Here is a 23,429-nt window from a genome sequence, read left to right as displayed (position 1 = left end):
ATGGCTATCGGATCATATGCATTTATTACTATTTGCACTGTCAATTCATTTGTTTTGTTACGAATGCTACATGCATTCAGATGCAGAGCCTTTAGTTCTGTCTTTTTACTATTTTTGTAACCTCTAGTCTTATCTGCTGGTGCACTCTTAGGTTTGCACACTCTGTCCCTTCCTACCACACTCTGATCATCATTTGCCTCATTGCACCTTGCTCTCTTGCCTTGCCTTCTCCACTTAATTTATCATATCTCCTCAATTCTGTTCCTTCATCCCCATTATTTAGTTTAAAGACCTCTCTACCGCCCTAGTTATACGACCTGCCAGAACACTGGTCCCAGCACTGTTCAGATGGAGACCATCCCAACAGTACAGTGTCCACTTTCCCCAGTACTGGTGCCAGTGCCCCATGAATCAAAACCCATTTCTCCCACACCAATTTTTGAGCCACATGTTTAACTCTCTAATCTCATTTACCCTATGCAAATTTGCTGTGGCTCAGGGAATAATCCAGAGATTATTACCTTCGAGGTTCTGCTTTTTAATTCAGACTTTAGCTGCTCATACTCCCTCAGCAGAAACTCTTTCCTAGTTCTTCCTATGTCATTGGTACCTACATGTACCATGACCACTGGATCCTCCCCCTCCCACTGCAAGTTCCTCTCTAGCCGAGCGCAGATGTCCCAAACCCTGGCACTGGGCAGGCAACACAGCCATCTGGACTCTCCCTCTTGGCTGCTGAGAACTGTGATATACTTGAACATATTAGCATTGAAAGGGAGGAAGTATTAGCTGTTTTAGTGGGCTTAAAAGTGGATAAATCCTCAGGCCCAGATGAGATGTATCCCAGGCAGTTATGTGAGGGAAGGGAGGAGATAGCAGGGGCTTTGATACAAATTTTCAAATCCTGCCTGGCCACAGGAGAGGTACCAGAGGAATGGAAGACAGTGAATGTGGTACCATTATCAAGAAGAGTAGTAGGGATAAACCAGGTAATTACAGGCCGGTGAATCTAACATCAGTGGTTGGGAAAACATTGGAAAAAATTCTGAGGGACAGGATTAATCTCCACTTGGAGAGGCAGGGATTAATCACGGATAGTCAACATGGCTTTGTCAGGGGGAGATCATGTCTGACTAACTTGATTAAATTTTTCGAGGAGGTGACTAGATGTGTCGATGAGGGTAAAGCAGTAGATGTAGTATACATGGATTTTAGTAAAGCTTTTGATAAGGTCCCGCATGGAAGCTTGGTTAAGAAGATAAGAGCCCATGAGATCCAGGGCAATTTGGCAAATTGGATTAGTGGCATGAAGCAGAGGGTAATGGTTGAAGGCTGTTTTTGCGATTGGAAGCCTGTGATCAGTGGTGTACCACAGGGATCGGTGCTGGGACCCTTGCTGTTTGTAGTGTACATTAATGACATCGACATGAATATAGGAGGTTTAGTTTAGAGATACAGCACTGAAACAGGCCCTTCGGCCCACCGAGTCTGTGCCGGCCATCAACCACCCACTTATACTAATCCTACACTAATCCCATATTCCTACCACATCCCCACCTGTCCCTATATTTTCCCTACCACCTACCTATACCAGGGGCAATTTTTATTGGCCAATTTATCTATCAACCTGCAAGTCTTTGGCATGTGGGAGGAAACCGGAGCACCCGGAGGAAACCCACGCAGACACAGGGAGAACTTGCAAACTCCACACAGGCAGTACCTGGAATTGAACCCAGGTCGCTGGAGCTGTGAGGCTGCGGTGCTAACCACTGCGCCACTGTGCCGCCCTATGATCAGTAAGTTTGCAGATGACACAAAATTTGGTGGTGTTGTAAATAGTGAGGAGGAAATCCTTAGATTACAGGGAGATATAGATGGGCTGGTAAGATGGGCGGAGCAGTGGCAAATGGAATTTAATCCTGAAAAGTGTGAGGTAATGCATCTTGGGAGGACTAACAAGGCAAGGGAATATACAATGGATGGTAGGACCCCAGAAAGTCATAAGGACCTTAGTGTACTTGTCCATAGATCTCTGAAGGCAGCAACACAGGTAGATAAGGTGGTCAGGAAGGCATATGGGATACTTGCCTTTATTAGCCGAGGCATAGAATATAAAAGCAGGGAGGTTATGATGGAGCTATATAAAATGCTAGTTAGGCCACAGCTGGTGTAATGTGTGAAGTTCTGGTCACCACACTATAGGAAGGATGTGATTGCACTGGAGAGAGTGCAGAGGAGATTCACCAGGATGTTGCCTGTGCTGGAGCTTTTCAGCTATGAAGAGAGACTGAAAAGGCTAGATTTGTTTTCCTTGCAGCAGAGAAGGCTGATGGGGGACATGATTGAGGTGTACAAGATTATGAGGGGCATTGATAGGTTAGATAGGAGGAAACATTTTCCCTTAGCGAAGGGGTCAAGAACCAGGGGGCATAGATTTAGGGTAAAGGACAGGAGTTTTAGGGGAGATTTGAGGAAACACTTTTTCACCCAGAGGGTGGTTGGAATCTGGAATGCACTGCCTGAAGAGGTGGTGAAGGCAGGAACCCTCACAACATTTAAGAAGTATTTAGATGAGCACTTGAAACACCACAGCATACAGGGCTACGGGCCAAGTGCAGGAATGTGGGATTAGAATAGTTGGGTGCTATAAGGCCAACACTGACACGATGGGCCAAAGGATCTGTTTCTGTGCTGTATAACTCTATGACTCTATAACTGTGTCTATCCCCCTGACTATGCTAGCCCCTACTATCACTATTTTCCTATTTACTCCGCCAGCTTGAATGACTTCCTGTACCAAACTCAGTTCGCTCATCCACCTTGTAGCCCCCACTTTCATACATACAGGTTGAGAGAACCTCGAACCTGTCAGACAATTGCAAAGGCTGAGGCTCCTCCACTTCTACATTCTGAATCCCCATACCTGCCTCACACGCAATCAGGAAAGACATGCAGTTATATGACACTTTTCATGACCTCAGGATGTCCCAAAGCACTGTACAGCTAATGAAGTACTTTTGAAGTACAATCACTGTTGCAATGTAGGAAAATAATTACTGTCAATCAACTTCTCTGACACTGAAAATTAATTTTTATGAGTGTAGAGTTTCATTCCTTCAGCTTTTAATTGTTGTTGGAGATTTTTTTGAAATTTAAGTTTTGTATTTTTTCTTTCTGACTTGTTTTCTCTCTCTTTTAATCTAATCCTTCTTTCCCTCTTTTAATTTGCTTTCTGTACCTGATTTGACATTGAATTAAATATTTTAACTTCCACTTCCTGGTTCAGATGCTGTGCTGTTTGTTAACAATACTTCTGATTGGTTAAGGAAAAAGACAATTGTTTTCCCTGTTTACACAGTTTCAGATGCCCTGGGGCATCACACTGCTTGGATCATTAACTTATCAGAGCAAGTTCCAGTGCAAAGGTCATCAAAATTACATTGGCAAGGCCAAGACAAACAAACGACAAGTGGCATTAATTCACCGGTTTTCGTAAATTCTTGCCCAATATGAATTCAATCATTCAAAAGAGTTTACATATTGTGTTTATTCATCCACCCATAGAAATAGTCAAAAGATTTTTGTACTGCATATATTTTTTTATACTAATACTTACTTGTGATATGCTTGATTTGCTGTGAGATTACTGATAACATCTTTCTCTGAAAGGTACCAGCAGGGAAGGTCGTAAGGAAAGTACTAGATGTAATAACTATTGCTGTATCTCCTACCCTACCTGCTGCTGTGACTATAGGCATAATATATGCCCAGGAAAGACTGAAAAAGAAGGGAATCTTTTGTATTAGTCCACAGAGGATCAACGTTTGTGGACAGTTGAATCTTATCTGCTTTGACAAGGTGTGTCTATATTTAAAGTCGGTTATATTAACTTGCCACCTTCTGCACACTAATTACAAAGTAGTCCTTTCATTACCACAGTCCTTTATGGTGGCTTAAGCTTGTATTTCCCCTTTTCATTGTCACCCACTTAGTGTGGATTTGTAACAATGAATGGAATGAGGAACATGTGGACGTGATGTAACTCAGCAAAGTTTTGGTCAAACTGTAATTGGAAACAGAAGTCCTTTCAATTATGCTTCATAATTGCTCGTGTGTAGTTCAGCAAATGTAGACATAGGACAGATGAATAAAATGACAAATAACTTTTCCCCACAATTCCACCTCCTGATGGTGCTGATTCATGTTGCATAGCCTCATCCAGCACTATCTGCCTCAGGGGTACCCCAATGTTACTTCTACTGCCGCATATATAGTGGAAGTAATAATATGGGATCTACTTGAGATGCAAGTCGGGGAAAAAGAGCCAGAAGACTTAAGCCACACCCACTTAACTCCACTTAAATATAGCGGGAGAGCTCCCTGGTCTTTTCGGAGGGTAATTCTGGTGCAACGTTAGACTGCGTTTTTGAAGTGGTTGTGATTTTCTTTTGTCTCATTTTACTCCATATAATGCCCCACATCCACCCCAAAATAGTCAGTAATTCAGAGGAAAATCCAGCCATTAGTATCTTGTCTCAAGTATGAAGAATGACCACTAGAATAAGGGACTAGAGGGCTGGCAAGCATGTAGCCTCATGTGTTTGTTGTGATGGGAAAACCTGGTCATCAACTTGACCTTCGTGAAACTCATTAGTCTACCCACCGCAATATGTAATATCAATATGCCAACAGTGGTGTTCAACGGTATAAGCAGTACCCGTACCTCAAACTGAAAAATCTGTTATTTTTGTTGCTCAATGTCACTGCAAGACATTATTACCTTTACAAAAGGAAAATGAGGCAAAACTACATTAATTGTATCCAAGAAACTAACCCTTTTAAGGTGCACATTCCTCTTAAATAGATCAATGAGGTCTGATTGAATGCAGGGAGCCAATGGATTGGCTAGCTGGACCAACTTTGTGACGGCACCAAGGGTACCGAACAAAAGATGTCCCAGGCAGCTGGCTAAATCCATTTTTAATTCAGGTCTTACTCGATCTAGAATCATACAAAATGAAGACAGAAAATTGTGTTCATATTCTCATGTCTACTCTTCTTACTAAAATGAATAAATGGAGTAAAATATACCCCGATTAATTGCAATTATAAAAAAAAATACATTCTCCATTATTTGCTTTTAATGTTTAGTATAGAGTACAAACACTTAATATGCATCTGAATTTCAGCTCAGCACTATTTTGAATATATTGGTTAATATTTCTACTAAAATAGCAGAGAGGTGAATTTCAGACAACCATGTTAAGCATTAGTCAACCAGTAATCAAAGCATAATTTAGGGCCTAATGTTTTTTATTCTACGTTTAGCATATTTCTTTATGCTGTTCTGTTACTTCACCACATTTATTTACTATTTTGTGCTTTATGCAGACTGGAACTCTGACTGAAGATGGACTGGATTTGTGGGGATTAGTATCAACTAAAGGGAAAGGGTATGTTCCCTTGAAATTATAAAACCAGAAACATTTACAAGGTTTAATAGATGAAATTGCACAGTATAAGAGAATCATAGCAATATGTAGCGTTAGCTGCTAAATACATATTAAATTCTTGCCATGGCTGTCTTTTACACTCATGTATTAGCTTTTGTGGGAGGTAGGTTTCTCTACTGGTCCTGGACTATAAGAAAAGTGTTATATCAGAAATCATAGCACAACAGGGATTTTTATAGTGAGGAAATTCCAAGCTTTATCTACATTGTTCGATATCTTTGGCAAATGTTGTGATCTAGCCAGTTCTTGATTAAATTGTTGTCACGCAATTTTTAAAATATACAAGTTACATCATCTAAATCTTTCTACTGACACATCAATTTTAAATAAAATAAACAGTTCGTACTTTAGGATATCTTTGAGAAATATTTTTGTCTTTTAAAATATTTAAATGCAAATTCTGTCATTAATGATACTTTTGATGTTTCTTTGTGGTTTTAGCATACATATGAAAAATGACGACATGTTTAAATTGTTAACAATTGAGTAACAAAAGGGCACAGATTTATGACTGATCCTGTTTTTCTAATAAGACATTTCTAAATGTCCAGTTTACAGAATATATTCAAGTTTAGCAGTGGAGATATGTTACCATGGGGCCCATTCTTTGGTGCTATGGCCAGTTGTCACTCACTGATTCTTTTAGACAACACTCTTCAAGGTGACCCATTGGACTTAAAAATGTTTCAGATTACTCGCTGGGTAAGAGCATGTTTACATGGAGTTTTATACTTTCGTTTCACAAACTAAGACTCAAATTAATTGCTTCGCTGCAATGCTTACCATTATCCTTTTCCAAAACATGACTTTTTTCAAATCAGTTTATTCCTACTACTGTATTATCCTCCAGTGCTACAACCTGGTCTGCAGAGTTCTCTGTTGCTTTGACATTTTGTGCATCCCCTGACCTTTTGACCCGCCATTGCTAATTTTTTTTATTCATTCTTGGGGTGTGAGCATCCCTGACAAGGCCAACATTTATTGTCCATCCCTAATTGCCTTTGAGCGGGTGGTGGTGAGCCACCTTCAGCTGCCTGGGCACTATCTCTGGAAAGACAGCTAATATGGATTTTGTAGTTGAGGGTGTGGTGTACTGTTGGAGCTGCTGTTTTTTTTAGCTGAGACTGGAAACTAAGGCCATGTTTGCCTGTTCCAGTGGGTCAGATAAATATTTCAGATCCCATAATACTGTTTGAAGAAAAGCAGGGAGTTCTCCCAGTGTCCTGACCAACATTGTCCCTCTCAACTGATATCAACAAAGGCAGAATAACTGGCCATTAATCTTATTTGTTGTTTTGTGAAACTTCATTGTGTGTAAATTGGCTACATCTGCTTACAGAGCCACAGTGGCTACAATTCCAAAGTAGTTAATTGGTTGTAAAGCACTTTGAGATTTTAAAGTTGATCTGCCAATACAAGCTCCCATTCCATCTTCCCACTTTATATGCTTTGACTCTCAGTTTACCAACTGTGTTAAGATTGACAATCTAATTACAAGTATGTAAGAGGTCAATTGTCCAAATTTATTCAGTGACAATAGGTCTTTTGCCCACTATAAGGTTGTTTACAATGTTATTAAGATATATTTCAATTTAAAGCAAATTAAAAGTATAATTAAACTATATTTTTTTGAACCCATGACAGGAGTTAAAAGAAAATACAGTCTTAAAGCAGCAAAATGAGGAAGCACATTCATTTATTGTCAAACCAGGGCCTAGAGCTGATAAGGTACATGATATAATTCTTTTTAACTGACAATCAATTCTTTGCTTCAAAACCACAAATGCTCAGGTTATCATAAAACTTCTGCTTTACAGTTTAAAGCAATTATTTTCAGCTTTTTGTATGCAAGTGTTTAGTGTAAATTCAGCAGGATGAAGCCAAGATGTGAAATTATAGTCATGAGGAGAGACTTGAGATACTGGGATTATTTCCACTGGAGTAGAGATAGGTAAGAGGAAATTTCAGAGAATTTTTTTTAAATTGTTATGAATTTGGATAGAGTATTTGCTAGACAATTTCCTCTTGTTGGGGATTCGGTGATGAGGAGCCATCAATTTAGATTTAACACTAAGAGAATGAGGAGAGAGATTAGAAGCAATTTCCTGACACAGCGGGTTGTTGGAGAATAGAATGCTTTGCCTCAAGGAGCGGTCAAGATATCTTTTCCAGGAAAATTGGATGAATGTTTGAAGGTGAAGAAAACACTAGGCGATATGGAGAGAGTGGAATAGTGGGATTAGTTTTGTATTTCTCTAATGTCCTCCTGTGCTGTAAATGGTTATGGTTCTAACAGCAGTAAAGTAACAGTACCCAAAAATATATCGCAGAGTAATTCACATATCAAATTCCTTAACCAGGGCAATGTTATTCTATATTACAGGTATCAAAGGAAGGAATTATAGTCCTGAAGCAATATCCATTTTCACCAATACTACAGAGAATGTCCGTTGTAACCCAAGTGATTGGAAAAGAAAAACTGACTGTCTACCTTAAGGGAGCACCAGAGATGGTTATTCATCTTTGTAAACCTGAAACAGGTTTGAATGGTCATCCATGAAAATGAAAGCACTTGACGATTCATTTATTAATATTATGATCAGTTCCTGAAATAAACTAGATTAATATGTGAAATCTCTGATACACACTGAAAGCACAAACAGGATTTATTGCAGGACAGATATACATCAACGGGTAGCCCTCCTACACTTGCTAGCAGGAGGTCAGAGCTCTGGTCTCTCAATATTGGGTTGACATCCATGTCTGATGAGAGTGGAGTGGCATCCATCCTGTTATGGGGTTGTGAATTGAGGTAATGCCCTGTCTGCATAAAAAGGGTCTTTGTCATTGAAACAAACCAGAGCATGATTTGCTGGGTTGACTCATGTGCTCCTAGGTACAGAAGAGAAAGAAGAGGAATAAAGTAGCTCTCCCATGGCATTGCTCACAAGTAATCTGGGATCTGGAGCATGATCTCTGATGTTTGCTGAAGCAACATATTACAGACTTGAGGTAAAAATATTACGTACCTTACTGAATTGAAAAACACAGGGCCAATTTTCTTGTCCCACTATTGAAGTAGTGGGGCAGGAGAGTAATGAGCTTAATGCGCCAGAGAGAACATGAGCTTAGTGTGCAGCAACAGTGGGCGGCACAGCGGCGCAGTGGTTAGCACCACAGCCTCACAGCTCCAGCGACCCGGGTTCAATTCTGGGTACTGCCTGTGTGGAGTTTGCAAGTTCTCCCTGTGACCGCGTGGGTTTCCGTTGGGTGCTCCGGTTTCCTCCCACAGCCAAAGACTTGCAGGTTGATAGGTAAATTGGCCATTGTAAATTGCCCCGAGTGTAGGTAGGTGGTAGGAGAATTGTGGGGATGTCGTAGGGAATATGGGATTAATGTAGGATTAGTATAAAATGGGTGGTTGATGGTCGGCACAGACGCGGTGGGCCGAAGGGCCTGTTTCAGTGTTGTATCTCTAAATAAATAAACATAATATTGGGTTGCCCTTGTGGGATTTTGCAAGGACAGCCTCATTTTGTATATACTGTGAACTCCTGATTCAGATTGGGCCTGAAGGTAGAAACTTGCTGTCACTGGGGATGTGAATTAGCTATAATTACTTAACGTTTGCAGCTGCTATTTAAAGTGGCTGCTTGACTGGTGCTGGGTTAAAAAAAAAAGGAAATGGTTGCCAATGATGCAGACCTCCATTTTTAGATGCTGCTTTCAAGATGCTTCCATAAGTCGTGCACCCGCTCCGCAGAAGAAATAACCAAAGCATACGGGAGCAGATGAGGAAAAGAATAACAGCTTCATGAAGTCTTCCAAGATAAAAGTAGCCAATAGATGGGCCAATGGTGCATGATACAAAAAAATTATTTCACCCTGCTAAACATTGACGAAGGTAGCTTGCTGAGCCCTCACAAAACAGTTCTTTCAATTCTTCACATGCCTGGTGTACTGCAGCAGTGTGCACTTTATTTCATGCCATTTCAAACTAGAACCTTCAACCTGACAAACAGCTTCAAAAAAGATGACACAGCCCCAGAAAAGATGACACTGGAAAAACAATGCATAATTGAAAATATAAACCGAATGACCTCATTTATGACATATGAAAGAAGTAATTATGATCGGAGTGCAGTGAGATATGAATGTGCCATGACTTTTTGGCTTTCGTAAATAGACATATTGCATACAAAAGCGGGGATGTTATACTGAACCTTTATAAATCTCTGGTTAGGCCATTAGAGTATTGCATCCAGTTCTGGTCACCACACTTTAGGAAGGATGTGAAGGTCCTTGAGAGGGTGCAGAGGAAATTTACTGGAATGATTACGGGGATGAGGGAATTTAGCTACAAGGTTAGATTGGAGAAGCTGGGGTTGTTCTCTTTGGAGCAAAGGAGGTGGTGGGGAGATCTAAAATAAAAACAAAATACTGCAGATGCTGGAAATCTGAAATAAAAACAAATTGCAGGTCTGGCAGCATCTGTGGAGAGAGAAACAGAGTTGACGTTTCAGGTTGATTGACTTTCATCAACCTGAAATGTTAATTCTGTTTCTCTCTCCAAAGATGCTGCCAGACCTGCTGAGTATTTCCAGCACTTTCTGTATTTATTATTAAGGGGAGATCTGATAGAGGTGTACAAGATTATGATAGGTTTTGACAAGGTAGACAAAGAAAAGATGTTCCCATTAGCTGATGGTACAAGGACTAGGGGACATGGGTTTTGGGAAAGAGTTACAGAGGGGAAGTGAGGAAGAACTTTTTTACCCAGCAAACACAGATTTTGCTGGAACTCGCTGCCTACAAAGGTGGTGGAAGTGGAGATGATCAATGATTTCAAAAGGAGATTGGATGGGCACTTGAGAGAAATAAACTTGCAGGGCTTTGAGGATAGACTAGGGGAATAGGACTGTCTGGATTTCTGAGAAGCAAGATGGCTCCTGGGCTGCAAGCTCCCTAGGAAGCTCCCTTGCTGTTCAACTCTATCCATGACCATCTGCTCCCATTCTTAGTGTTTTCTCCCCCAATCTACCCTCTTAAACTGTTTAAACTCCCCTGGCTCTTTAATCAGTTCATTTTAGCCCTAACTACAAACTAACAGCTAGTTTATGTTACCGGGCCCACTGCCCTCCCCCAGCCATACCTGCTCTCTGTTTTCTCAATGAAATTGATCGCAGTCCGGACGAAACTGCAAAGTACAGCTGGTGATACTTTGACCTCTGATCCTGCTGTCTTCACCGTCCAGAGTGTCCGCGGCCACGGCGTACGGTAAGTCCATTGAAGAGAAGAAGGAGCAGCGGGACCCGAGTGAAGCCTTGCAAAAAGGTGCTCCGAACACCCAAAAAGCCACGAACGGCTCCTCGGCCGCAACTTCAAAGCGCCCGCGGGAGATGGCTCGGAGAGCATCTGCAGCGCAGTGTCGGCAATGCTGGTACCAGCGCTCGAGGATGTCGCTCACCTCCCGAAGGACGCGGACGAGACTTCCAGGTGTCGATGGTGGGAACTGAGGAAATGGCTTATTACCTGCACCACCTTTCCCCCCCACTTCCCCTTCTCCCCTTCCACCCCCCCACTTCCCCTTCCCAGCTCCACTCTCTCAGCTCAACACCCCCCGCACCTCCCTCCCCCCTCACAACCCCTTCCCAGCATCCCCCTCGCACCATCTTCCCCTTGCACCCCCTTCCCCTGCACCCCCCCCACCCCCTTATAGCCGCCTTCCCAGCCCCTCGCAACCCCTTCCCTCCACCCCTCCCCCTCGCACCCCCTCCTCACACCGGCATAATCCTACACCTGTGTCGGGGCCCTAACAACCCCACTGCCTTGTGGGCATCTCGGGAGAGACCAAGGCTAAGGGAGTAAACCCGAACAGAAAATCCGGAGCAGAACCCTGCAGGCGGTCATGTGTCACCTTTGGCATGTTTCTGGCAGTTCCTGCAGCCATACCGGTGCCAAACATCGTGCTCTGCACTCCTTTGGACCCCACCAGGAAGGTCGAGAGGGGGGTTTTGACGATTGGGCAACTCTCAACCGCCATACATTTGCCCAGGCATGCGCCATGGAGAGGTCACTCCATAGTTGACTCACAGCGACTGAAACAACACGGAAGGCAGCAGTTACGGGTTATAAGTCCAGCTCAATTGGCGTAGAGATTGGGCGCCACAGGTTGCCTTTGTTGGTGGGAGAGGTCATCGCACATTGCTGGACAGCTACTGCCCGCCTCAAACCGGGCAGCCCCCGGTCAATAAGGTTCTGTCCCGCCACAGTCCACCTGCTTCAATGGGTGCTTGGAGCTCAGGGTCATTGCCCGAACAGCGGACTGCAACACCGCCCCAAACAACATGAAAAAAGGAAAGAAGGTACCAGCCCTTCGCTTTGCAAGCTGGAACGTCAGAACTATGTGTCCTGGCCTGTCGGAAGACCTTACACAAATCAACGATTCTCGGAAGACCGCCATCATTAACAACGAGCTCAGTAGACTCAATGTAGACATTGCAGCACTTCAGGAGACACGCCTCCCTGTGAGTGGATCTCTAGCAGAGCAAGACTACACCTTCTTCTGGCAGGGCAGGGATCCTGAAGAACCAAGACAGCATGGAGTGGGCTTCGCCATCAGAAACTCCTTGCTCAGCATGATAGAGCCTCCCTCAAATGGCTCGGAACGCATACTGTCCATCCGACTGCTCACCACCTCGGGTCCAGTACACCTACTCAGCATATATGCTCCAACACTCTGCTCCCCACTGAAGTTAAAGACCAGTTCTACGAGGAACTCCATAATATCATTAGCAGCATCCCCAATACCGAACACCTGTTCCTGCTGGGGGACTTTAATGCCAGGGTTGGGGCCGACGATGACTCATGGCCCTCCTGCCTTGGGCGTTATGGCGTTGGAAGGATGAATGAGAACGGGCAGAGACTGCTTGAGTTGTGTATCTATCATAACCTCTGCATCACCAACTCATTCTTTCACACTACACTGCATCATTCCAAGCAGAAGGGCCACCCGCGCATCACCACGAGCAGAATTTCTCATCCACAGCTGTTACAAAAATTTCTAAATTCACTTGTAACAGCCCTTCAAAACACTCCCACAGGGGATGCTGAGACCAAGTGGGCCCACATCAGAGACGCCATCTATGAGTCAGCTTTGATCACCGACGGCAAACGTGCGAAGAGAAATGCAGACTGGTTTCAATCTCATATTGAAGAGCTGGAACCTGTCATAGCCGCTAAGTGCATTGCACTGTTGGACTACAAGAAAGCCCCCAGCGAGTTAACATCTGTAGCACTTAAAGCAGCCAGAAGTGCTGCACAAAGAACAGTCAGGCGCTGCGCAAATGACTACTGGCAACACCTATGCAGTCATATTCAGCTGGCCTCAGACACCGGAAACATCAGAGGAATGTATGATGGCATTAAGAGAGCTTTTGGACCAACCATCAAGAAGATCGCCCCCCTCAAATCTAAATCAGGGGACATAATCACTGACCAACGCAAACAAATGGACCACTGGGTTGAGCACTACCTAGAACTGTACTCCAGGGAGAATGTTGTCACTGAGACTGCCCTCAATGCAGCCCAGCCTCTACCAGTCATGGATAAGCTGGACATACAGCCAACCAAATCGGAACTCAGTGATGCCATTGATTCTCCAGCCAGTGGAAAAGCCCCTGGGAAGGACAGCATCACCCCTGAAATAATCAAGAGTGACAAGCCTGCTATACTCTCAGCACTACATGAACTGCTATGCCTGTGCTGGGACGAGGGAGCAGTGCCTCAGGACATGCGCGATGCCAATATCATCACCCTCTATAAAAACAAAGGTGACCGCGGTGACTGCAACAACTACCGTGGAATCTCCCTGCTCAGCATAGTGGGGAAAGTCTTTGCTCGAGTCTCTCTAAACAGGCTCCAGAAGCTGGCTGAGCGCGTCTACCCTGAGGCACAGTGGAGCTTTCGTGCAGAGAGATCGACCGTTGACATGCTGTTCTCCCTTCGTCAGATACAGGAGAAATACCGCAAACAACAGATGCCCCTCTACATTGCTTTCATTGATCTCACCAAAGCCTTTGACCTCGTCAGCTGACGTGATCTCTTCAGACTACTAGAAAAGATTGGATGTCCACCAAAGCTACTAAGTAGCATCACCTCATTCCATGACAATATGAAAGGCACAATTCAATATGGCGGCACCTCATCAGACCCCTTTCCTATCCTGAGTGGCGTGAAACAGGGCTGTGTTCTCGCACCCACACTTTTTGGGATTTTCTTCTCCCTGCTGCTCTCACATGCGTTCAAGTCTTCTGAAGAAGGAATTTTCCTCCACACAAGCTCAGGGGGCAGGTTGTTCAACCTTGCCCGTCTAAGAGCGAAGTCCAAAGTACGGAAAGTCCTCATCAGGGAACTCCTCTTTGCTGACGATGCTGCTTTAACATCTCACACTGAAGAGTGCCTGCACAGTCTCATCGACAGGTTTGCGGCTGCCTGCAATGAATTTGGCCTAACCATCAGCCTCAAGAAAACGAACATCATGGGACAGGACATCAGAAATACTCCATCCATCAATATTGGCGACCACGCTCTGGAAGTGGTTCAAGAGTTCACCTACCTAGGCTCAACTATCACCAGTAACCTGTCTCTAGATGCAGAAATCAACAAGCGCATGGGAAAGGCTTCCACTGCTATGTCCATACTGGCCAAGAGAGTGTGGGAAAATGGCGCACTGACACGGAACACAAAAGTCCGTGTGTATCAAGCCTGTGTCCTCAGTACCTTGCTCTATGGCAGCGAGGCCTGGACAACGTATGTCAGCCAAGAGTGACGTCTCAATTCATTCCATCTTCGCTGCCTCCAGAGAATACTTGGCATCAGGTGGCAGGACCGTATCTCCAACACAGAAGTCCTCGAGGCGGCCAACATCCCCAGCCTATACACACGACTGAGTCAGCGGCGCTTGAGATGGCTTGGCCATGTGAGCCGCATGGAAGATGGCAGAATCCCCAAAGACACATTGTACAGCGAGCTCGCCACTGGTATCAGACCCACCGGCCGTCCATGTCTCCGCTTTAAAGACGTCTGCAAATGCGACATGAAGTCCTGTGACATTGATCACAAGTCGTGGGAGTCAGTTGCCAGCATTCGCCAGAGCTGGCGGGCAGCCATAAAGGCGGGGCTACAGTGTGGTGAGTCGAAGAGACTTAGCAGTTGGCAGGAAAAAAGAGAAAAGCGCAAGGGGAGAGCCAACTGTGTAACAACCCCGACAAACAAATTTTTCTGCAGCACCTGTGGAAGAGCCTGTCACTCTAGAATTGGCCTTTATAGCCACTCCAGGCACTGCTCCTCGCACCACTGACCACCTCCAGGCGCTTACCCATTGTCACTCGAGATAAGGAGGCCAAAGAGAGAGGATTTCTCTGCAGACAGTTGGCATGGACTCAATGGGCTGAGTGGCCTCCTTCTGTGCCATTATGACTTCACCTGCATCTATGCCTAATAATTCTATCAGTTATATTATAGGAAATAAAAGTGAAATGCATAAAAGTATGCATTTTGTCATGGTGAATTTACTAATCTTTGAATGGATGAAGTGGGCTTTTATGATACAAAATTTATTTCTTGGAGCACCTAGGTGAATTCCCCTTCCCCAAGAAATATTGATTTGTGGAATATTTTTGTGCATTTTCCAGCATTTTGAAGTATACAGTGATTTAAAAAAAATATCGATTGTGAGTCACAGTTGACTCTTGATTTTATGCAATCACAAGGTAATATTCAATGAATTATAATACAGCAGGCCTAAATGTGAGCAGGTATCATAGCCAAATGAGATTGTAAAAATGGTAGGCTTACTTACAACATTAGAAACATATTGATCGACATACATTCGTAATGCAAACACTACTGTTAGAAAGAACATAACAACTTGTATTTCTAAGCAACCGCTGGAAGATGTCTCATTGCAAATTAAGTAGGCAGAAACACAATAATTCGTTAACAAATGATAGTATACGAGTACCTCGTTAACTCTTTGACATTTTCAATTATCAATCTCCACATCCAACCCAGTCCAACCACACCACTTTGCAAAGGCACTCTACCCCTTCCAGGTGCAGTTCACAGAGAAACTGCACCCATTCAAGTCTCCATTCATTCACAGAGACCCTCTCATCTTCAACGCTCCCAGTTCACACTAGTACTTTTCTTCCTCTTCTTTGCTGATTCAACCTGGTACCGTTCAACCGAGTCAACCTAGCACTCTCCATTCTCCCCTTTCAATCTGGTTCTGTATTCTCCCCCAACCCCCCCACCCCAAGAATTTATGCTGGTACTTCCTCTTCCCCCATTCCAAGTTTGTTATCTTCCTCCACCTCACTGCTTTTATATATTATCCAAAATAAATAAATCTGATTATTAATTTTAGCCTGTACACGTCAGTCTAACAGTATGGTATTTCTGCCTTTCAAAAGAGCATTCCACATGATCTTCAATGGTCAATATAACAATTAAGGGGTAATTTTTTATCCTGGTCATGCTGACCCAGTCACACAATGTATGAAGCATAGATTTTAGCTCATTCAATTTGCTTATGAAAATTACCTTCTTGCTGTGAGCAGATATGTTGTGAGAAAGTCAGAACTGTTAAGAAGCACTTAATGACGTTTCTCAGAAATGCTTCTATTTGCCTCAAATAGAATTAATTCTATTGAAGTACAGTAACTGTTGTCATCTTCAGAAATGTAACAGCTATTTAGCACCCAGTATGATCCAACAAAGATGCATAATGAGGGAATCTGTTTTTGATGCAACCGGCTGAGCCACCAGTAGCAACTTTGGAGCACCTCATTTTTCTGCTGCAAGCATCTGATGGAAGCACAGTCTACACACCAACTCTGAACACCACCCTCTCAGATAAAGAGCATTTCTGTGACACATTAGGTGATGTTCTGAGGAACATCCCAAATGAAGAGAGGCTATTCATCCTGGGTGACTTCGACACACATGTTGGGGCAGATACTGATTCAGGACCAACTTGCCTCAGTCGTCATGGGGTGGGTGGGCAAGATCAATGATAATGACCAATGCCTTCTTCAGCTTTGTGCCCTGAATGATCTCTGCATCATCAACACCTTCTTCCAGGACAGACATCACCACAGGTATCATGGCATCACAAAGGGTATCACAGCATCACCCAAGGTCTGTTCATTGGCACCAAATAAATCTAGTCATCACGAAGAGGTGTGATTTGGCCAGTGTTCTTCACACCCACACCTGCCACAGTATAGATTGTGACGCTGACTACTCTCTTAGCAGCACCCCCGAAAGTTCCACAACTCCAAACACAACAGCCCGCCATGCATCAACATCCCTTGTATAAATAATGATGACAAATACCAACACTTCACACTGTTGCTAGAACGCTTGCTCCCCACCAAAGCCTTAATTGGAAGCACCGATGCTGGTGTCGATGAAGCTTGAAAGCCCCTAAGCTCAATCATCTATGAATCAGCTGAAGCATCATTCAGTAAAGGCAGAACCTGCCACAAGGATTGATTTGAGACCCACTCAGCTGAGATGATATCTGCCATTGATGCAAAAAACAAATCCTACATGACGCACAACATAAACTCAACAGCTAAGATGCTGCACAACCTGAAAGAAGCCAAGACAACCGTGCAAAGGACAGAGATACTGAACAAACAAACACTAGATCAACATATGTCAAGAAATCAAAACTGCATGTGGCAAAGGAAATCTACGAGCTATATACAAAGGGATCAAGAGGGCACTTGGCCTTGACATCACCAAGGTTGCTCCCCTGAAGTCGGCAGATGGTGAAGTACGCATCAACATAAGTAAACAGATGTCCTGCTGAGCTGAACACTCCTGTGGGATGTACTCCGTGAGTCTGATATCTCCCAGTCTGTGCTTGATGCTCTCCCACACCTTCCTGTCGTGAAGAACCTTCATCATTGGAGCTTGAGAAGGCCTTAGACCCCCTAGTGAACAGAAGGGCACTCAGCAAGGATGGAATCCCAGCCAAACTGCTCAAGCACGGAAAATTCAGTCTATTGCCACATCTTTATGGCCTTCTCCTTCCCTGCTGGAAAGTAGACTCTGTTTCACAGGAGACGCATAACGCCAAAGGCATCACCGCTACAAAAACAAAGGCTTCAGAGGAGGCTGCAACAACTACAGGCACATCTCACTCCTTAGCGTCACGGGGGAAGCCTTTGCTAAGATCAAACTTAAGAGACTCCATTTACTAGCGGACTGAGTGTATCTGAAAGCACAGTGCTGTTTCTGTGTCGGCAGACCTACTGTGGATATGATCTTTTCCATTCACCAGCTACAAGAGGTGTAGGGAACAGTGTATACCCCTTTACCTTACTTTCGTAGATCTCACTAAGGCATTCAACACCGTCAGCAGAGCAGGGCTCCACAAGATTTTGGGAAAAATTTGCTGTCCATCAAAGCTCCTCAGTTTCATCTGCTCCCTCCATGACAACATGCACTTCACTGTATAGTTTGATGGCTCCACTTCTGACAGTTTAGAAGTGAAGAATGGAGTGAAACAGGGCTGTGTCCTAGCCTACGCTCTGTTTGGTATCTCCTTCTCCATGCTCCTGACCTTCACTTTCTCTGCAGATATGGAAGGAATCTACCTACACACTAGGTCAGATGGCAAGCTCTACAATCTATCATGGCTGAAAGCAAAGACAAAAATACATCACGTCCTGATCAGAGAACTCCTTTATGCTGATGATGCTGTGCTAGTCGCTCACACAGAAACTCAGCTACAAAGGCTCATGGGCTGCCTCTCCCATGTAACTTGTTCTCCTTGACTATAAGCATCAAGAAAACTGTGGTTATGGAACAAGGTGTTGCATCTCCACCCCTGATCACACTAAATAACACCCCACTGGAAGTGGTTAAAAAATTCTGCAACCTTGGGTCCATGGTGACAGACAATCTGTCCCTTGATGCAGTGCTTGATACACACATAGTGAAAGCAGCTACCATCTTTGGTCGACTTGCAAAACGAGCATGTAATAACACCAAGCTGACCCTTAGGACCAAGGTCATGGTTTATAAGGTCTGTGTTCTTAGCACCTGCTGTATAGCTGTGAAACATGGGCGACACAGCTACCAGAAAAAGAAACTCAATAATTTCCATCTTCGCTGTCTGCGGTGCATTATGGGTACATCTTGGCAGGACAAAATCACAAATGCGGCAGTCCTCTCAAAAGCACAGCTCCAAGCGGGTTGGCACTAATCAAACAGAGGAGGCTTCAGTGGATCGGACACGTCCGCAGGATGGAAGAAGGTTGCATACCCAAGGACCTTCTGTATGGTGAGGTAGCCAGGACCAGGCAACCAGTGGGCTTCAAGGATGCTTGCACATGTGTCATGAAGGCTCTAAATGTTGACTATTGCACCTGGGAGTTACGAGCTGGCAAAAGAGGGAAATGGTGGCACATCCTGTGGACTGGTGTGCATTACCATGATGACCAGTGCATACAGTAGCTTGGCAAAAGGCGCCAACGCCGAAAACAATAATTCACAGCGCCACTTGGCAGCTTCATATGTGACACTTGAGGCAGAACCTACCTCTCAAGGATTGGCTCCACAGCCATCAACTTCTCAGTGCACTGAGAGAAGGCACACCACCTAAATGGATTGTTTGTTGCATGTCCATCATCTTTCGTTAATGGAAGAATGCCAACATATTTTTGATGGTGTCAGTTGAGGGAGGATGTTGTCCCGGACACTAGCAGAACTAAAGAGTTGATAGTGTGACTAACGTGATTGAGTTCCTTGGTGACGTGATGGAGAGAATTGATGCTGGTGCAGTTGATGCTGTGTATGTGGACTTATGGACTTTCAAAAGGCTTTTGACGGAAGTACCACATAATATACTTGTTAGCAAAATTGAAGCCTATGGAATTAAAGGGACAGTGGCAGCATGGATCTGTAATTGGTTAAGGGACAGAAAGCAGCGAGTAAAGGTGAGCGGTTGTTTTTCAGACTGGAGGGAAGTGTGCAGTGGTGCTCCCCAGGGATTGGTGCTGGGACCACAGGTCCTTTTGATATATATAAATGACCTGGACTTGTGTATACAGGGCATTATTTCAAAATTTGTATGTGACACAAAACTCAGAAATGTAGTAAATAGTGAGAAAGATAGTAACAGACCCCAGGAGGACATAGACTGGTGGAATTGCAGATTACATTTAAAGCAGAGAAGTGTGAAGTAATGCATTTTGGTGGGAAGAATGAGAGGCAATACAAAGTGGTACAATTTTGAAGGGGATGCATAAACAAAGAGACCTGAGGGTCTACGTATGCATGTCTATGAAGGTGACAGGACATGTTGTGAAGGCTGTGAGAAAGGCATAAGGAGTCCTTGGCTTATGTGCTAAATATTTATAAAACACTGGATAGGCCCCCACTGTAGTATTGTGACCAATTCTGGACATCACACTTAAGGAAGGTTGACAATGCCTTAGAGAATATGCAGAGAAGATTTACTAGAATGGTACCATGGACGAAGGACTTCAGTTACTTGGATAGACTAGAGAAACCGGGGTTGTTCTCCTTAGAGCAGAGAAGGTTAAGGGGAGATTTGATAGAAGTGTTCAAAATCATGAAGGGTTTTGATAAAGAAGGAGAAATTGTTTCCAATGTCAGCAGGGTCGCAAACTATAAGACACAGATATAAGATAATTGGCAAATGAGCCAGAGACAACATGAAGAAAAGTAATTATGAAAGGAGTTGTTATGATCTGGAATGCACTGTCTGAAAGGGTGATGGAAGCAAATTCAATAATAACTTTCAAAAGGGAATTGGATAATTACCTGAAGGAAGGGTATTTACAGAGTTATGAGGAAGTGCAGGATAGTTGGATGTATTGGATAGTTCTTTCGAACAGCTGGCACAGGCCTGATGGGACAAATAGCTTCCTTCTATGCTGTATCATTCTATGAGTCTACCCATGTTCTTCTTTGAATTGTCTCTGGCAGATAGGACCTCAGTTTAACATATCACCCAAAAGTCAGCATGTCCAACAGTGCAGCATGCCCTCACTATTGTTCTGGAGCAGCATGAGACATTAATGGTGTGGTGGGTATGAGATGTCATGTGAAAATGCATTCACTAGCCATGACCACCCGCATGAGTTCATTGAATTTTTTCTGGCACTGCTGCCAGATCCTCAGCGCCAAACACCTTGCATTGACCTTCCTAGCCACCTGCTCCCATTTCCTTTGGAGGATGTTCCTGGCTTGCCTCCTGGTCTCCTGAAGAAACATGGCATTTCTCTTCATGTCCATTTCCATGACTAATGCTTCCAGCACCACATCCGCGAATGTGGCCTGGCGCTCCATTTGTTTTGTTTCCAAATGCCGTCCTGGCAGTCAGCAGCAGCTTCCTTTCAGTCAGTGCAGCTCCCCTTTAAGAGGAGCAGACTGCCTTTAAGAGGTGGAGGCTAGCTGGAACATGTGAAAATCTCGAATGCTGTTGGACCCTCTGTTGAGCGTGCAGTCAGCCAGTAGCATGGGTCACACTCAGCTGCACACTAAAATCAGGCAAATGAGGAGGCAGCACAAAGTTTGTATGCTGCCTCTCTCAACAGGACTGGGCATGGGGGTTGCGATCCGCACTCGAAAACAGGTGCATACCAATTTTTCTCTCTTTATCTTTGTCCTTGCAGGCAGAGAGGAGAATATGTTGTAATAATGCTTAAGAAATTTACAGCATAACTTCATGTATCTTGCAGTTCCACGGAGTTTCTCAACTGAACTGCAGCGTTACACGAAGCAGGGTTTTCGAGTTATTGGATTTGCATTTAAGTCTCTTTGGAATGGCAAAGACATCACAGTAGCCAATTTAAAGAGGTGAGTTAGCACACTCCCATCACTATATACTGTGATTTTCCTCGTTAGGTGCATTAATTATGCCAATTTATCATTGGAAGAGAAAGACATCTCAAAGACAATTGTATATTAATTGAAACTTTCACAAAACAGTTGAATAAATGGTAATAGTTGGTTATCTATATATGCCTCAATGTTGTTGCGGCACTCACACTGTTGGAGGATCATACAACCAACACAAAGCAACAAAAGGCTGAGACTGGTGTATAGATATAAAGTTGATTCTAAATGACAGTTTTCCAACAATAAGGTTCCCAAAAAATCTTTTAAATTCTTTATAAAAGGTGTAGCATTACAAACATACAGTAACACAAAGCATTTACTTGTTTAAAGGCAAATATCAACAGTTTTTGGAAATATATTAGCATCCAGACTTTTATCGGGGATGAAATTCCTTTTTAAAAAATCCACTAACAAAGTGGTGAAGCTGTGTAGTTTAGCAACATATAGGACTGGATTTTCCTGCCTTTGTTCTTGGGAGTTCCCATTTCCCCTATGTGCATTCATGTTGTATTGTTGCCCTCTTTATGACGCCACAGGATGTCCATGGTTCCCTCAGTGAAGTGGAGATGGGTGTAAATGAGACAGGAGGTGACCTCACATCTTCTGTTTCCATGGGTGTCCAGCACTAGGGGGAGGTAATCATGACTTCTCAGAGTGCGATTTTGTTCATTCATTCATTGGTGTCAACTTCTTCCCAGAAGGTTGACTATCATGGATCTCCACCTCTGTCTATCCTGTGCTGTCCTTACACATTCTGCATAGGTCAACTGCATCCAGTCCATTATATCTGTCATCCATTTTCTTCTCTGCTTCCCACCCCTACGTTTTCCATCAATCTTTCCTTCCAATAATTGTCTCTGTCTACCTTCTGCTGTAATGATGTGACGGAAATATTGTATCTTGCTCTCTTTAATGTTATGCACTAATTTCATCTTTTCTCCAGCCATTTCCACCACTTCCTCATTCGTCTTTCTGCCTGTGTAAGATCTGCAGAACATCCTCTGATATGTTCACATCTTGAATGTGTTCAGCTTATCAATGGTCTCTTTATTTGTTGTCCATGTCTCTAAGACACACAACATAGATGAAAAAAGGTAGCACCTCAGCATTCTTTTTCCAAGATTCAGGGTCAGTTTCTTTGATGTTAACAAGTTCTTCATTCTGATAAAGCTGTCTTGGCTATCTCAATTCTCCTTTGGAACACACAGTCAGATCTCCCATCATCTGTGATAAGCTGCCCAAAGTATGTAAACCTTTTCACTTGTTCCAGGACTTGTCCATTTACTTCAATTTTCACTTCCAGGGTTAGATCCCTGCTTATCACCATTGTCTTGGTTTTCTTCACATTCATTTGCAATCCATATTCTACACTCCTGGCATTCGCATTGTTCACAGTTTCTTGTAGGGCCTCTTCTGACTCTGCAATCAGTGCAATGTCATCTGCATATCTCAAGTTGTTAATGTTTAATCCACCAATACTGCAACCCAGTAGATGTTCTATGTCTCTGAAGAAAGTTTCAGTGTACAGGTTGAACAGTTTTGGGGACATAACACAATCCTGATGCACTCCTCTTTTGATTGGGAAACTGTCTGACAAGCCGCTATCAAGTCTCATCATTGCTGATTGCTTCCAATATAGATTCCAATTTTGTTCGTGAATTGTTAATTACTCAGACAAACAAATAACCTCTCAACTTTCTTAAACAGGGAGCTTTGCCTAAGAAATGATAAATAAACATAGATGGAACATTGAATCCAAATGACAAATGTTGACATTAAAGTTTAACTCTTCAAGTGCATTACATCTGTTGCTCAGATCTGATTTTCCATGCCAGCTGTGCAAACAGTTCTGTTTAAAACTTGTAGGATTGTGCAGACAGCCGTTCTGTATCACTGAATGTGTGTAAAACATACCGTCATTCTACGTGATCTGTGCAGAAAAGAGAGTGGGGTTTCCCTCCATTCATAATT

General features: G+C 43.5%; 1 protein-coding gene across 1 annotated transcript in view; it reads left to right on the top strand.

Annotated features, from left to right (window-relative positions):
- Nucleotides 1–23,429, top strand: part of LOC137375038 (probable cation-transporting ATPase 13A4) — a 143,576-nt gene that overhangs the window by 51,910 nt on the left and 68,237 nt on the right. The window contains 6 exon segments of the mRNA XM_068041662.1: nucleotides 3,670–3,858; nucleotides 5,392–5,453; nucleotides 6,065–6,215; nucleotides 7,158–7,241; nucleotides 7,897–8,053; nucleotides 21,299–21,416. Of these exon segments, the coding sequence (XP_067897763.1) occupies nucleotides 3,670–3,858; nucleotides 5,392–5,453; nucleotides 6,065–6,215; nucleotides 7,158–7,241; nucleotides 7,897–8,053; nucleotides 21,299–21,416 (761 nt within the window).

Source organism: Heterodontus francisci, chromosome 11 (genome assembly GCF_036365525.1).
Source record: "Heterodontus francisci isolate sHetFra1 chromosome 11, sHetFra1.hap1, whole genome shotgun sequence".
Taxonomy (NCBI): Eukaryota; Metazoa; Chordata; class Chondrichthyes; order Heterodontiformes; family Heterodontidae; genus Heterodontus; species Heterodontus francisci.
The sequence above is the reverse complement of the archived record's forward strand: the minus strand, read 5'-3'. Positions and strand labels throughout refer to the sequence as shown.